Here is a 17,279-nt window from a genome sequence, read left to right as displayed (position 1 = left end):
TCTTGCTTCTAGCAGTATAGATGCACCCTATGTCTTCTGTAAGAAAGAGGTCAAGCCCTCACACACACACAGAAACACACACACATATACATTACCTGATATAGGCTTCTGTGCTGCTTGGACCTGTGAGCTGGTCTTCCATAAGATAGGTATTGTGTGAGGATGACACCAAGTAGTGACTGAGAGGTTGAGTCATGTCCTGGTAAACTTTACGGTGGGAGGAGTTGAATATATTCCCATCATCGGACAGCAGGTACATCAGGAAACCATCCTTCGTCATGGCGTTACCCCTCTTGGCTGCCAGATAAAAAGACAGAAACCCCACACTGAAAATCTGACACCACCAGCTTGTGCCATCATCTTCACCATGATGCCTGCTGATCTCCAGAGGATCTCAAAGGCAAAACATGCTTCCTAGGCACTCAGCTAGTAGTAAAGATATTGATGCTGTTCAGAAGATGATGACAGCTTCATCTGCCTGAAAATGCTTTTAAACCCCCTTCACAAGCATGGCTTTTTATGACACTTACTGTCCTTGATAACACCTAAAAAGTGTCAAAGATTGCATTTACCTCACCTGTGTCTAGAGATCTACAGTATAAAAAATCTCCATTTGAGCACTTGAAGCTTTCTTCATGCCAACACAGAGAAACTGTCAATGTCTAAACACAGCCAGATAAATTCTGTCTAGATTATCCAATTAATACGTGATTTGCAAAGAGTGAATGCAAAATAACCCGACTTTGGGGACAAACTGGGGTCTCCCCATCTTGAGGGACTAAGCTAGATCTCAGTCTAATCCCCAGGTCTGACATTTGCAAAGCATTGTCTCTCTCCTGAAGGTATACCAGGACAGTGCAAAACCAGCCTATGATTCTGTGTTTGTTTCTTGAACATGTCCTCCAAGGTGCTCCAGACTGGTGATTCTCTTCATTTCTGAGCAGAAAGACCGTTCTGTGATTGTACTCCTAAACAGCTGTCACCTTTTTGGCCCTCTACTCAGAGATTTCATCACCCAATGGCTTTTCAGGTGCCCAGATTCAAAAAGATTTGCCTCTGTTCCTGCTTCTGAAGAACAGAAATATTGCTACATTCCTAACCTTGCAACACCGCGTTAGGTCTTGTCATTTGAATAAGCCATCAGAGCCTTTCCCACGGGAATTTCATCACCTTCTAGCAAACTCCATATCCCCCCCTCCCTAGCTGCTCAGTGTACCCAAGCCAAAATTGAAGAGAAATATTTCCCAGGCTCTCCTGTACCCCCTTCTCTAAGAGCTGCTGATGTACCCCAAGAAGACTGGTGTTCTCGAAGCAGCTGAAAGGAGAAAATGACACACATGGCTGCCAGCAAAGCAATTCGTAGTTCATCAAGAAAGCAAGATTTTGAACCAAACCAGCCAGGGTTTCCAACCTACCTCTTTCATTGGGCTCATATCTCTGAATTAAGGCAGGGGCAGCAACAACAGCATCATCTTCTTGCTGCGTCTCATAGAGGAACCTCACCAGGTTCTGGCAGGACATGAACCCTGCTGCATCTGAGTACTTTTGGAAGATCTTGTCTATTTCCTTCCTCTCTGTCAGTATCTTGTAAAATTCCTCTATCTCATCATCCTCCAGAGCCTCTGTTTTGGACTTGTCACAGTGCTGTAAACGTAGAGGGGAGAAGGAGTGAAAACCTTCTTTCCTTCTGGCATATGCCAGCCGTAATCTGCACCAGGGCTACACAACGCAGAACACAAAATAATTGGAAACAGTTACTGGCCAGTGAATGAGAAACACTTGGTCAATAACAATGGTTCTCATTGACAAGGCCAACATTCATAGAACAGTTACAATTATTATTATTTATTATTAACTCATATTATCAGTGTACTGAAAAGCAGCAGGCATGGCCTTGAGCTCCACTGCACTGTGTACTGTGCAAACCACAAGTTAAAAGGACAGCTCCTGACAATTTAAATACAAATCAAGGCTCAAGAGATATGTACCTCTTGATCTCAAGAGGTGGAGCAATATAGGGAAAAAATTAACTCAATGCATCTTAAACTATTGATAAAGACCGTGGCCTTTATCCAGTAAGCAAAGTGAAAAGGGCCTCCCCCTTGACCTTAGTAGGTTTGAGCTCAGGCCTCAAGAGCCTGTCAAGGCTAGTGGTAGGGCTTGTTGCAAAGATGGCATCAAAAGGGAGTTTAAAAAAAATCCTGCTAAACATGTGCATGTTTAGGTATGAGAAAAATCCTTCTTTCCATGGAACTTTTCCATTCTTACTCAAAAGCCACCAAGTAACAAAATCTCCACAAAATTTCAAATCAGATATCAGCTTCTCAAGGAGCTGTAATTCAAATTCTTCGTGCCCCCATGTTCCTCTGTAGTTTGAACTTCTCCATTAGATAACTGCTCTGACAGAGCACCACAGCCAAGGACTTGACTGACCATGAAAGATTAGGAATTTAAGATATGCAAGTTAGTGTCTCCATGAAGGACAACACCTTTTCCAACATGAAATATTTCCAGTTTATTTAAAAATATACCCAGGTTCAATTTGTCATCAGAAATTACATTTTTTCTGTGGCAAATCCTGATAGGAATTTTGTTGTTTGTTCCTAGCAGAATTCTTCATGGAGAGGTGGACAACAATTTTTCAGTCATCTCTGGGATGTAAACCTCTGCATTAAATATGGGCTGAGAAAAAGAAGCAGCAATGGAAAGCAAGAGCCTATCTCAGAGGAATCACTGATGACAGGGAGCATTATACCACTTCCAAGTGGTTTTCCCTGCAAATTTCAGCAATCAACCCACCTCTACTTAATGCCTTGTTATTATGACGATTCCCTCTCTCTCAATATCTAAAGCAAGCAAACAGACCCTTAACAGTGGTGTCCTCATCTCATACAGCCCACTCACATCTTACATTTCAGGTAAGTGTGAAAAATCTCCTTTTTGGCATGGATGACAAAACCCCTGCAGGACACGGCTCGTCTTACTTAGTCTTTGGCCTAAAAACTCTTCTTCAAGCCTGAACTTGAAACAGAAAGTGTGCTCCAGGCCACTCAGAGGAGTTTGTGGTGCATTTCATTTCACCCTTGCTATGGACAAGTTGCTATCAGCTACTACTTAGCTGACAGATGGTAACTTCTCAAACCATAGGAATTAAACTGCTTTCAATCTTTGATCTCTTATGACAGATAGAGCTATTGTCCTGGGTTTTATGACCAAAATGCATGTCTCAGTTTAACCAGTCATCATACTAATCTCAATCTAACTCTGCTAATGATCTCAGTGACAGCCACGGTGGCTTTGGCAGTGCCCCAAGCAAGATGATAACGAAGGACTTTCATCCCCTGCAAATCCTCCACTGGAGTCCTTCACTGTTTATGGTGTACATATAAAACCAAACAAAATTATCATGATGCACAGCATTTCACAAACTGAACTGCCAGCCAAAAGTTCAACTATGTCCTGACTTCAGAATCTGCTGGGTAGAAGCTATGGGCTCATCTCAGGGATGGGACAACCTGTGAAACGCTCAGTAGTACAGACACCTTTAAATTCGGTTTGAGCAGTCCAGGAACTGTCTTTTCCTTGCTGCTTTCCATGTCTGTATGATCCTGTGCTGTGGCTTTGGCAGATCTCACAAGCTAAGCTGAGCATGATGCTTAGCAACTGAAAAAGGAATATAAAGAGGGAAAACCAACTGCTGGAGACTGCAGGGATCCCATGAATGACAGACGTTCTTTTCTTTAAGACATAACAGGGAAAATGACATATTACTTCTAGAAAACTGGCATTATAACTGTTGTGCCTTGGGAAGTTTTTTCATTAGTGGCCATTAAAGGTTGTGATAGAAATAGGACAATAACGTTGGCATCACAGTCACGTTTCAGGACAGATCAGATACATGGTATAAAACTGATCTCCTTCTGCTTGGGCTACAAGAGCTCCAAATTAGAAAGAGAATCTCAACCCAAAATACTGTGTTTTACCTCACTTGTATGGATCATGAACCATGAGTCCTCAATGAACCTTGGCCTGCCAGAAAAAGTCAGAACCTTTCTGATGCACCAGAATGAATATTCAGGTTGAAATGAAGTGAGCAATTAGAGGAGCTCTGCACAGTCTCTGGTTGCATTGCATATGTCTTACTCAGGTGTGTCTAAAACTTAGATGTGGACACCGAGTTATGTGACGGAAAGCAAGAATAATGTGAGAACATGCCCTGTAGCTCTCTCTTGAATCCTTGATCACCCTTCCTTCCTGTGACTGAATGAAGAAAAACTCACTAAGACAGAAAAGATCACCCTTTTAATCTGCTGTAATGTCTCTCAGTCCATCCAAGTTTAGGCAGTATGTAAACTGAAAATGTAATTGCTTTAGGAGCAAGACAGACTCTTCCTGGAGGCAATTCAGCCCACAAGAGATCTGAATTAACCTCCAAAGAGCCTCTCTTTCCAGTGGCTCTCAGGAAACTTATAACAATTACATGCCTAATGACAGTACTTCAACTAGCTGCCTGCATTTAGATGGGTTGAATCAAGTTTTAGTAATTACTTGGAGTCCTCAAGCAAAAAGAGAATTGAACTTCATCAAGTTTCCACTCCTAGAGCTCCCTTGTAACTATTGCAATAGCAGAAGAGGTTCATTGAATTAAGAGGAGACTGTGCCTCTAGAAAAAAAGGATGTCTTTTCAGATGTTTGATGTTTGAAGATGTAGGGAGTGATTCATCTGAGATATGCGAGATGTATCCTTTAAGACGAGGTGAATCGCACCCTGGTATCCATTACTGGCTTGACCTACACAGACTGCAAAGGAAGCGTAAGTGTTGGTGACTGCTTCCCATGCAGGTGACTGCACTGGAGACATCTAACGCAGAGGAAATCCAGCCTTATTGCTATTCTTCCAAGGTCTTCCTGAGCAGGGAATAAAGCATGGGATATGCCAGCCAGAGCAGGCAGTACATGTAGAAGATTTTGCAGGCTGAGATTCTTTATGATCTGCTGATGACCTTCCCCCAGTTCTTGCAGAGTTACCAGAGAGAGAGAGAGACCTCCATAAAGCAAGGATTAGGAAACTTGTACCTCCTCTGGGGGAAGGTCCTAGCGAGATCTTGCCAACCTTCCCTGCTATCTGCTTACAGGAAGGAGCAGAAGAACTACTGCCCAGTGCCCAAAACCACCCACACGTTTACCACTGATCAGAAAAAGCAATTCTGAAACTGCCCACCCATGAATTCAAATCCTGCTTCGGGCAGGATGGAAGTTTGGCAATTATCCAGATGTTTTATCTCACCTCAGCAGGAAGGCTTCTTTAGAGAGAAATCAAAAGCTTAACAACTGACAAATTTTCATCCCTTTCTTATCTTCTGATAGGCTCAGCCAGCAAGCTGAATCTTGAGAATTTAGAAGTGTATGTCCCTGACCAGATTAAATATGCCTTGGGCTATTAAATCAACCAGACTAGTCCAGGCTTGGGTGCAATGTTACATATCTATCACGAATCTGGTTTTTTTTTTTTTTTTCCTAATTTGCACTTTCTTTTCCTTTACACCTGTCACTTGGCACCCTCTTCCTCTGAGAGGGTGAGGATCTGGGTTCATAAATGTAACCAAACCAATTTCAGCCAGACTTAGGCATTGACATGTGGTTGTGGCACGCAGAACTCCTGAAAAACCTGGGACTCAAAGTGCACTTGAACTTTGCTTTTCTCTTTTTCTCGCATTATCCATGTTTGCATCTCATCTTCTCTGAATCCTGGCAAAATTGGCCATCAATGGTAAAGAAAGACCTTAACACACCTTCATCAAAAGCATTGTGCTGGCCTAACTTAGTTGTTAGAGGGAATCTGCTGAGCACCGAAACCCAAGAGTCCTTCCTTGGTGCGAGAAAAGATGCTAGGAGTTCACTTTAGCTTAGGTCTCCAACCAAAGCTGAAAGCTGTGGGAGACCTTGACCCCAGCCAACAGCAAATACTTTATCTGCTTGCTCTCATTACCTGGAAAATCTCCTTGGCATGATAGTCATTGACTTCAATGTTCACTTCTTTCAGGAAGTTCTTGAGCTCTTTCAAGCTCATCTTGTTGTCTTTGTTTTTATCAGCTTTCCGCAGGCAGGTATGAATCCAGCTGCAGGATGATGTAAGGAAATCTTTCCAGGTCAGTGCCTAGCCTAAATACCACCCTTCTGCTGCCCGTGGCGGTGGAGAAATCTCCTCTAAAGACTCTGAACCACCTCTCCAGCTGCTGTAAATCAGCATGCTACCACTGAACAGTTTACATCATCTCACCTTCTGCTCTGAAAGAGCAAAATGGTGCTTTGGCAGAAGCAAAATGCACTGTAATACAGGCGATTGTGACCCGGCAGAAGCTTTTCACCATCTGGCCAAGGCTGGATCAGCTTTTTACCCTGTAGGAGTTTCTGGCTGTAGCCAGAAACAGTCTGATTTCTCTTTTATGACAGAAAGTGCATTCTGCTCCAGACTGTTAAAAGGGGATAGAGGAAGGATGAAAAGAGGTCCCAGGTGGAGCTTGGTAAACTCATTGTTACAGATTTGATCAATATTCAGTATGTCAAAGTGAACACTGAACAGAGATTCTCCAAAAGAAGCATTAATACTAATTTTTTTGACTCACCTTCAGCTTCCGTATCTATTTAAGGATTTCTACCTATATGTCTTAAGAACTTTGTTGTGAGCAGAATCAAACCAAACGTTGTGGGTCTTGGCTTCCCCTTGTGAAATGCACAGGATCTATTACTGTATCATACTGTGATAACAGTTCGTAAGAGCTTGGTTTGTAGTAACTTTAGTATATCTATGGATCTGGAGTAATTACTATAAAGAATGAGCTTCTTAATATGATGCCAGTTAATTTGAACTGGGTCTCCCATGTTCTTTCAGTCTCTTGGGAAAATGCTAGACAGTTGAGATACCTTGCAGTTTTAAACAACAAAAAAACCATGCTTTTTGCATCATGCAACCGACTCTCTCTGATTTGCTTTACTGCCAAATAAGAAAGGTCATCCAGAAAAATCTCCTATTTTCCATAGAAAAATGATCAAAGTAACAATTTGATCTCCACGAATGTAACCTTCCATGTCTTGCACAGGAAGCAATGTTTCAAACTCCTTCTAAAAAAAATTTTTTTAAAATACCCAATCTGGATGTTAAGTAGAGTAAACCTCAGGATTAGCAAATACCAGCTGAAGCATATAGTACCATAACATTTTAACTGGACCTTTCAAAATAACCCCCAAAAAGATCATTAACCAACAGCCTTAGGCGCTGTAGACATAACCCTGAAACAGAGTATTCACCACAGCTACCACTGCATTCAAATATTTCCGAACTATGGAGATATGTGTAAACTGTTTGTAAGCATTGTTTGCCTCACGGAAAGTTGAACTTTGTGTCTTTAAAAATCTTGGCAGGTGCTAAGCAATGACCTCACACCACATCCATCTTAGTTTGGTAATATTAATATTCCCCTCCTTTAGACAGAGAAACCAAAATAAAGAGAGGCTACATTTCCCCAGCTCCGAGGGACACTCTGGGGCCCTCAACCAGGGTCTGGCTTGGACTGATTCTTCCTAGAAAACCAAGTTCGAGTCATGAAGCTCCCATGTGCAGAGGATGCTCTGCTGGGAGCACAATACCATCCACCCCAGGATGGAGAAGACCCCCTCTACCAGCTGTGCTCCAAAGAGCTCAGGATGTCAACACGGTGCCAACGGTGGTGCCACCCATTCATACCTGACCCCCGCAGTTCAGCTCTCCTTCACAGCCTTCCCTAAAAATAACAGGCAGGAGTAACCTGCAACTCTAGGGTGCCAAGAGGAAATCCAGTCTGTCACAGCCAGAGTTGGATAAGACTAACTGTGTGTAGAAACTACTCTTTTTGCTCTAACCACTGCAAAAAAAACACCTTTTTTTAAAAGTTTGCAGTCATTTCCACTGATCGTAAGCACCCAGAGGTCATGCACATATCCAAAGTCAACTCTGGAAGGCAATATGTGGGCGGTAAATGCATCTGCAAAAGAGTATGCCCGGGTCCTGCCTGTGAGCAGAGGATGCTCTCCTGTTATATCCCTCCCAGGGAGGCTGAGCGATGTAGGAGGGAAATCAGAGAGCCCACGAAGAGCATAGGCACACAGCGGGCCCCCTCGCTGCAAGGGCAAGCAGCAAAGAGAGAAAAAGGACACTGCAGACAACTGGGGCCTCAGCCTGTTGTTTCAGCAAACAGCAGTGTTCGGTCCCCAAAACACCCAAACTCCCCATGCATCTCAATCCCCTCAGGTTTGAGAGACCTTAGAGGAGCTGAATGAACTAAGCTCTTACACTTAAATTCTTCTCATCTGATGCAAACACCATTTTGCAGCTCTGGTTGTGGGTCTTCCTTTCACCTTACGTGCCTGTTTGGGCCTGGGTGGACTATAAAAAAGCTGTTCCCATTCCTGTGTACATCCAGAGAGAGCCTGCTTCTTGCCTCTTGTTTTTAAAGGATCTGCCAGCTTCAGGGCTACCAGCTTTCTATTAGAAACCAGAGAGGGATGACTGAAACTATCTGGCAGATATCCCATGAACGTGCTCGGAACAGAAATGCTGCAAAACTTCTGGTAAGTGATTTCCAACCAGAAGAAAAGCTCACACATAAATCCCAGAATCGAAGCAGACAGTGCCACACTACTCAAATGAAAAGTCCCCTGTATTTTCTGGTCTGAAGCCTTCCCTGAACACATACCTGCAATATTTGTTAAATAACCTATGCCAGCGTGTTGCAGGGTTGAATGTGAGGCTTAATAAAACAATACTGTCTGTATAAGAACACCAGAAGTACTCATCAAGCATGTGGGAGTTTTATCTTTGTAGGAATACAGGACTGGAAAGGACACATAAGACACTAAATCGAGTCCCTTGCTACCACAGGCAACTCCATCATCTTATGAACTGAACAAACCCCATCTGAAACTAGCAAGGTTTTTGCTTTCAATACTTGTTTTCAAAATCTTGCTCATTCCTTACTTGCTTTGCAAGGTTTTGGAGGCTGGAAAAGATACACTGCAAGGCAGTTCTCCAGTCATGGGGGACAGGCAGGGGACCCAACACTTCTCATCTACAGACGCTTCCCCGTCTGCGCTCACAGATGCAGAGAACACTTCTGAGGTTTAAGGAAGATCTGAGTAAGCCCACGCTGCCAAGCAAACCCAGTGAAGACAGACTAAATTTAAAATCCCAGGCTTTAATTAAACATCATCAAATTTCAAATGAGAAATCATGCTGTTCTGTAATTCCAGGTTACGTTAAACGGCCTGAGACAATCCCAGATTGGAAGCCAGCACTGCACGGTAATTACTCTTCCAGAAATACGGCTTGCCTACCCACCCTATTTAGCTTCAATCCTGCTTTCCAAAGACAGAGAGGCACTTTTCCATGCTGGAAATTTACAGCCTTCTTCCCTTGCAAAAGTCATTGTTATTTTTCCCCCCTTAGCAATCTTGTCTCTTCTTATGGGGAAGCTTTTCAGCAATATATTCAATTTGACATGCTCCAGGGACAACTTTCTGAAGCCCACATTTTCCCCACACGCTGTGGGGTGGGGAAAGCCTTCACATTTCAAAGGAAAACTGCCAGAGTGCAACATTTCCAGCAGCACTAAAGTTTCAAGATTTCAACTTGTCTAGGGACTGCTCCCTACCACCATGAACGCACAACTAATAACACTGCTGAGGGATGACCTTACAGCCTAGGGCTTGAAAAACCATCCAAAAAGACACCCATAGTGCAGGACATAAACACAGCATCCCATGCACATCAGAACTAATGGAGTCTGATTCCTTCAAACGAACAGCACTATGGTTGTGCAAGTTCTTATTAGACTTCAGAGAATCCACAGAAGAGTAAGGCCTAATGAAAGCTCAGCATTTATGTGCCATCTCCTTCATCATCAGTACATTATCACCCAGCAGCGAACCCACATGGAGTGAAGCCTTGACTGAGGATTTTGCATCTCCCCTCCTGTCCACAGATGCTTTGATGTTGAACAAGGCATGAAGCTCACGCAGCCTTCTCTCACTGCGAGCACTATCATCTGGTTTCCTCTCTGATAGCTGGATCCCTGTCTTTGTGAGGCTTAAAGGAACTTAATATTTTATGACTGCTGTGGCTCTGTCAAATCAGGGTGAAATCGGCCAACAGGTTCATGTGTCACGGTCAGGGCCTCAGACACACAGGGACTGCAGAAAATCCATCAAAAACTGCACCCACAGATATTCTCCCTTTTTATATGGATGTGAGATCTGTGGTCGCAAAGCAACTTGTTGAGTGAAATGCAGCCCCGGGGAAAATTCTCTGCGAATTCAGCAGAGCCAGGATTTCACCCAATAACTAACTCACTCTCCACTTCACAACTAATTCACTCTCCTTTCGTGCTCTGCTACTTTTCCTTTCCAATGTCTTCATTGCCACTAGAGCGATTGCTAATTCTTTCAGGGCAAAACTTCCTCCCATGCTGAGGCAAATAAGGAGTAATTTCACTAAAGTCAGTGGAGCTACCCCAGAGTAAATTTGGCACTCAGAAGAGGGTAATCAGTTCCCTTGCCTTGTATTACTGAGAAACATGATAAACAGTACAGGCTTTTCATGCCTTGCCAAGCAGGGCCTGTCCTGGAGTTTACCTCAAAGCAAGTGAAAAGGACCCCTGAAGAATACAAAAGATAATGATTGTTTTATCTGGAGCTCCCTGAAAGAGGCAATTCTTTGCTTAAGGGGCTATGTGACGCCTGAATCCACTCTTGCTTGTATCACTGTAAAACAGGGAAAAAATGCATTGGAAACCAGGGAGTGTGCCCGGGTGCAAAATCAGTGCGAGAGAAAACTCAGTGCCCAGGGCCAATAGGAAAAAAGGGGGTTAGGCTACTATCTCCACCCACAGAGAAAGACAAGTGCATCTTTGTGTGCAATCAATCACTTTATAAAGCAAAGGATACTGTTGGAGTTTCTGTTTCTGGTTCATTGAGTTGCTGTGGGCTATGATTTTCCCAAGGCCGGAGATCCAGTGGTTGGCATCGTCCTCTGAACTGGCAATGAGGTCCAGGTTTTTCCGCTGGTCTTTGAAAATGATGGAAAAGCAGCGATACTCTGGGACATCCTTGGCGTATTTTTCCATACCTTCTGTTTTATGGCCTGACCTCACATCCCGAATATCTTCAATGGAGACTGTGGAAAGAAAGCAGAGCTTGCTGTCAGCAGGGGTTCAGTCAGCCTTATCTCTGCTTGGTGAGGGATATTAAGAAATTACTCTTTCTCCTTTTCCTGCAACCTCTGGAGGATTCCGTTCCCTTTCCCCCCTTCCCCAAACTTCGGTACTAAAGAAAGCTCAAATCAAAAGGAGCAGAAAGAGCAAGAAACTTAAAATAAAAAAAAACCCTCTTTCCCCATGTTCTTTATTTAACAAAGAAGCAGAATATGCGCTAGATGCCATACTGTGATATCATGTTTATGAGATACAAATAACTGCCAAGAATTTGGTTCCAGTCCTTGGAGCATCCCTGATTTGATCTCTGCCCCCATCTGAGAGCAGGGAGAGTGGCGCTGTGCTTCCCTGTGAACATCACCTCACAGGAAAATGAGAGGTGACTTCAGTAAGAGGAGGGCAGGGACCAAAATAGTCATTCTTTAGTTTGCAAAAAAGTGAGAAGGTAAAATTTTAAATCCCATACATTCTTCTCAGTCACACGAGTGCAAATTAGGGAGGCAAAGACCAACGCTTCAGAGCAGTTTGGAGTCACCCATACTCCATTCTCATCCCTGTCACGACTTGATCCTCTTTGCTGTAAGAAATCAAAACACTGCTTTCAAGACCGTCCTTCCCCATTTCCACCTCTGTCTTTAAGCTAGCGGAAATGGGCCCTGAAGTTTGCAAAATGCAGACACAAAGCAATCCAAAAAGAGCAATGCATTCAAGAGACTAGGTTATTAAACAAATGTGAGTAACGGAGACACTCCTACATTGCCCCTGAGAGCATGCAGGTGCCCTCAAAATGTGCTGAAATCAGGCAAGCTCACAGCAGCACGCACAGCCTCTTTTTGTCTTTCATGGAGTTGCCGGGCCACTTAATACATCTGCAAAGGACTGAGAGGAAAGAGCAGAAACTCCTTAATCACATTTGACTGCTGAGAAACTTAACATTGAAGAAAGGTTAAATACACACAACAGATGGCAAAAATGTTTGCAAACAGTGTTGGAGTCCAGAGCTGAGAAAGTCTCATGGCATTTTCTTGGGTGGGAGACAGAGCAGTTAACATTTTGCAAACATCTACCAATACCATCTCAGGGCACACATAGAAAAGGCAACACACCTGAGAGATATTCAGACGTCTTCTATAACAAGCATGCCAAAAAACAGATATAATCACAGGAATTTGAAAAAAAAAATGGCTTAACTTCACCTTATCTCAACCTGTAAATTACAGGTAAAAATTATTTCTTGTGTCACAGAAGTGTTTATTTGTGCTTATCTTGAAGGAGCTTTGTTGAAAAGGAGTACACAAGTGTAAAATATCCCCACTCTTTAGCTGAATAGGAGAAACTTGCCTTTAAACATCCATTTTACCTGCTCCTTCATTTAAATTGCTGCAATTTCACCATTAAAGTGCCCGGTTCATTCAAAGTCAACACTGCAGAAAAACACAACTCAGTATCCACCCTGCACGTTTTTAGCATGGCTGCCCTGAGATCATCCAAAATTCATCAGATGCTCGTTAGAGTCCTTTTTTCCCAGGGCTGTCATGATAATGCTCAGCTGCTGGGGAAAAAAAGAGAAAAAAAAACCCCAAACCTACCCAAAACTTCAGTCTTCAAAAATCAGAGACTTTCCAAAACCCACTCTTGACATTTGCTCTAAATTCTCACCACATGTTGGGGTTGTCAGACAGCTTCCACAGCACTTTGCTGGTTTGGTTCCCACACAAGAACATACTATGAGGACCTTCGTGGAGCTGGCAAAGCTCCTCCCTGACAATTATGAGCAATTATCTTTGTGTGGTCTTTTATTATCGCTTTGTAAAGGCCAACAGTTGATCAGTTGGAGGGGAGGAAAAGGTTGGGTTGGGATGGGCTGCTGTGGAATTACGTTATCTGGCCAATTTACAGTAGAGTGAAAGTTTATGGTTTTGAGTACTAAAACCATCCTTGAAAGAAAAGGGCTGCAATTCCCTTGCAGCTGGGCTGCCTTGCTGGTGATTTTGCCTGTTAACTAGGACACTGGGCAAATGATAGTGATTGTGCCTTAGGTAGAACTACACCCTTAATGTAAAGGATGCTGTCATGTTTGGGCAGATGCAGTTCAGTCAAAAAGTCTAAAGTTTAGTTAAGCTCCTTTTACAGCCAATGGGGAAAAAAAGCTTATGGAACACAAATGTTCTGTCCTATTTAAACAAAAACTTGAGGGTAAGATAAATCATACCCTTAATCCATGGCTACAATGGACCCTTGACCAAAAAGGAAGTCCAGGCTGAGCATCTCAGATGCAGACGTGTGCCATGCAGATGGTCCATAAGTAGGTGATTCTCCTCCACTCCCAGTCTCTTCTGGTTATGGCAGTGCAAGTGGAACGATCATCCTGTTGTTCCTCATCACCTGCCAAATGCTCACCACTGCTTGGCTCCTAAGAGTTATTGTCCTTTCAGAATGGCTAGCTAGTCTGCTTGTGCAATCAATCTCTAAACTTTGAGTTGGCAACGACCTAGTGTTTCCAAGACTAGAAAATCTGATGTTAAATATTGGAAATTTAGAATGGATTCTTTGGAAACCATTACCTGGCAAAGTGAATCCACTGGAAAAGAGAGCTGTGTGGGAGGAAAAAAAGATTGAAAACCTGTGTCTGGAAGGGCTGCCTTGATCTCTTTGGGGTATGCTGAGAAGAGGATGATAGAGGGCACAGAGCTCCTTGATGTAGAAAAGGTACAAGGAAGGCTGAAGAACAGGATTGGTGTCTACTGTAGTCACGCAAAAGACAAGGAGAGAAACTATCAACGCAGGAACTGTTAAAAAAGCAGGGTAAGGGAGGATGCTTTTTAAAGCTTTCCATAGCTTGGTCGTGTGTACTGCTTTCATCTATCAATAAAAAAGCTGAAGCCAAAGGAGTCGGCCCAAGCCATCTGCAAATGTTATCTCTTTTGTGGAAAATCTTAACCCAGCATGAGTACATTATCAGCTGCTCCCAGACAGTAAGCGTACTGTATTAGCAGTCCCAAACTAACTGCGTGCTCAGCTGAGCTATCTGCAAGGGGAAATCAGAAATAACTGGGGGACAGAGACGTTTCACAGCAGAGGAACACTTAGAGCAAATACCCATCAATCACATATCCCTGCAACCTCCCCGTTCCTTTCCCATCACGCCACAGCGGGGAGGTAACCACAAGCAGAAGAGGATCTGGAAAGTTTGCATCTACTTCTCCTGAGTGTTTACGTCTGCTGAAGGGGTTGTTTGTGTAAAGCCCAAAACACGAAGCACAAGACAAGGAAGCTTGTGTCCTTCCTGGCCTCCAGACATCGAGTCAAACAGGTTACATGCTGGTCAGCCTTCCCGGCTGCTGCAGATGCTGCTCGGCCAGTACCACAGCTGAAGGCTCCCCATGGACATGAACATATAGTTGCATTCCCTGGAGCCGGTGAAATGACTCCTGTCTGAACTAGCCTCAGAAAGGTGTTGAGAACTTTCTTTTTAATCCTCCTTTCAATTTTCATCACTGGATACTGCCCTTGTGCTCCTCCCTTTCTAATTCTTGGCCCAGTGCCCTTCTGTTTCACCAGTGGCATCAGCAGGCAGGTATGAGTCAGGCCTGCAGGACGCAGGAGGCCAGTTTTGACAATCGTGATGTTTTCAAGCAACCAAGGTATATCTTTTGGGTGTCTCTTTTGATTTGGATTTCTCTCTTCATGGCTTTCAAGGAGCTTGCTGTTATACTTGCAAGCCCATCTCCTCATGCAGAAGGACGAGGAACACCTCTGACAGGAAAACAAAAGCTGTGATTCACACTGATGTGCCTGTAACCGGACTTAGAGAGTCTGCAAGTACCCAAGTCCAAAACAGTGGCCCACAAGACCTTGCTGAGCAGGTGCAGAGCCTCACCTGTGCCTCTGCCCGACCCAAAAGCTCTCCCATGCCCCAGAAGTTAGTTTCTTCCTTCAAGTGGCCCCCGCACAAAAGGCTCCCCACCCCCCTCCAGCGGGGCCTGGCCTGGCCTGGCCACCCTCCATGAGATGCCCTCAGACACACCCCAGTGCAAGGATTTCAGCCCTACGTGCATGTGGAGAGGGGATAGCCACTTGTGCGAGAACCATTTCTGCAGGACGCAGTAGGGAGAGGGACACAAATTCGATCTCCCCATCACCCTAAAAGCTGTAACCCCAGAGCTTTCAGGCTTCAGGAGTGCATCCGAGTCACATGCATGCACTATAAGCCGTTGGGCAGCCAAAAATACAAGTGTTGAGGAGCCAGAAGGACAAGCCTGCAAGGTGCCTAATGATTAGAGCCCTTGTCTGAGAGATGAGCCCTGGCCACTGGTCCCTCCATCTCTTCTCCAGTCACTGCTCCTAAAGTGAAATGTCCAGCCTGTGCTGGGAGCACGGACAGTAAAACACTTTGGTGATCCTAAAGAATACGGGGAAAGGAGGAACAGAGGCAGAGAGCAATCACCCTTTGCCTTCCTCCTGTTTGACCGGCAGCCCTTTGAGAGGAGATATTTTTTCAAGAGTCTTAGAGAAAAGAGAGAGAAGAAGGAACTGAACCCACATCTCCTGCAAACCATTGGGCATGTGAAGGACAAGGACCAAAAAGTTCTTCTCCTTCCTTGTGCCTTTGCTGATAAAGAGGGAGAGGAGGGTCAATGTATAGAGACTTGGAGGCACTGCCAAAACAGCTGACCTTGAGTTACTCATGAGGGGAGGGGGACAGTTTTATCACTCCAGGGGAAAAATTCCTCAGATCCTTCCCTTTCCTTATCCTACCCCCCTGTCATTAGCAAGTGCTCTCTGCAGTGTGGCATTCAGTCACGTTGAATTACTGCATCCCACTCTAATTGTCTCAGCAAGTCATTTCTGTTGACTGTCAGGAAATGCAGATGAGAAATGTGCTCAGCTGTTAATAGCTTGCACCGTATTTGCACACAATACTGCGTGTCCACAGAAAGACCAGACCTTCACCAGCTGCAGCTCAGCCGCGCTGGCTTAGCGTCTTGTCAAGAACAGATGAAAGCTGCTACCTGACCCCGGGACTGCCCTGCCAGCCAGGATGGCTGCAGCGAGGCTACGTGGATTTCACAACACACGGAGCACGTGGGGCAAACTGGCATTGCGTGCTGCTTCTCTCTTTGGTTTCACCCCAGAAAAAGCAGTTTAGCTGATTTCAGTTTCACCACAGGAGGCTGATGCTAATGGCCAAATGCAGTTGGGATCAGGACCTTTGTAATCAGCAGGAGCTGGAGCACTGTCAACTCCCTGGACTGGGAACACCAAAGGCTATCCATCACCCTCATCCCTAAGGGATGCTTTAACATAATAATTCAAGGGTGAGTTTAGCATGAGCCCCACTGTGCTGTGCCTTCTTAGCCCTGACCGCGTTGCTCTCTCATCTCCCTGTGCGTGAATTACTGCAGGTCCCAGCTGCTGATTCCTCATCCGTTCTCTTCTTCTCTCCCCCTCCACTGACTTGCTCAGCATGTTGTTTTAACTTGAGATCTGCTGCACAGCAGTCTGCCCTCATTGCTGGTGTGTGTCACCAGCTGACAACCAGTGACATAACGCACATGTAATTTTACAGGTTGTTTGGAAATACCTTTTAATATAAGATCTTTACCCAATCTTTCTGTCAACCCATCACAGCTTGGGGTGTCGATGTAAATAGAGTGATCTCTATTTACATTCCTTCCACACATCACAACCAGGGCCCTGCAAACTATTTCTGTAACTAGTCCTACTTCTCCTGCCATTACAGTGCCACTAAATTGGGATCGAAGGCTCTCAACACTTCAGTCTTTGCATTTAACATATGCTATGGAGAATAAGGTCAATATTTGTCAGCACACTGCCTGTGATGAGAACTGTCCCAGCAACGCATGCCGTGGCCTGATTCAAAATGAAATCGGAAAACCAGGCAGCTCTGCATTTGAAATGACTTGTTTTATGGGTTGAGTGATTTTGATAAAAACTAATGAGACCCACAGACAGACGGTTTTGTTTTCACAGCTGACGGCCGCCTTGCATAACACATTCACATCAGCAAATATT

At 44.3% G+C, this 17,279-nt stretch overlaps 1 protein-coding gene across 2 annotated transcripts in view; it reads right to left on the bottom strand.

Annotated features, from left to right (window-relative positions):
- Positions 1 to 17,279, bottom strand: part of PLCD1 (phospholipase C delta 1) — a gene marked incomplete at its 5' end in the record, with an annotated part of 54,651 nt that overhangs the window by 18,809 nt on the left and 18,563 nt on the right. For both annotated transcript variants that reach the window (XM_082306351.1, XM_082306350.1), the window contains 4 exons: positions 96 to 297; positions 1,416 to 1,644; positions 5,990 to 6,119; positions 10,978 to 11,206. In XM_082306351.1, coding sequence (XP_082162477.1) covers positions 96 to 297; positions 1,416 to 1,644; positions 5,990 to 6,119; positions 10,978 to 11,206 — 790 coding nt within the window. The remainder of the gene's footprint in view (positions 1 to 95; positions 298 to 1,415; positions 1,645 to 5,989; positions 6,120 to 10,977; positions 11,207 to 17,279) is intronic.

The sequence above is a fragment of the Platalea leucorodia genome (genome assembly GCF_965183815.1).
Source record: "Platalea leucorodia genome assembly, chromosome: 1".
Classification (NCBI taxonomy): Eukaryota; Metazoa; Chordata; class Aves; order Pelecaniformes; family Threskiornithidae; genus Platalea; species Platalea leucorodia.
Note: the sequence above shows the minus strand (reverse complement) of the source record. Positions and strands in the feature narration are given on the sequence as shown.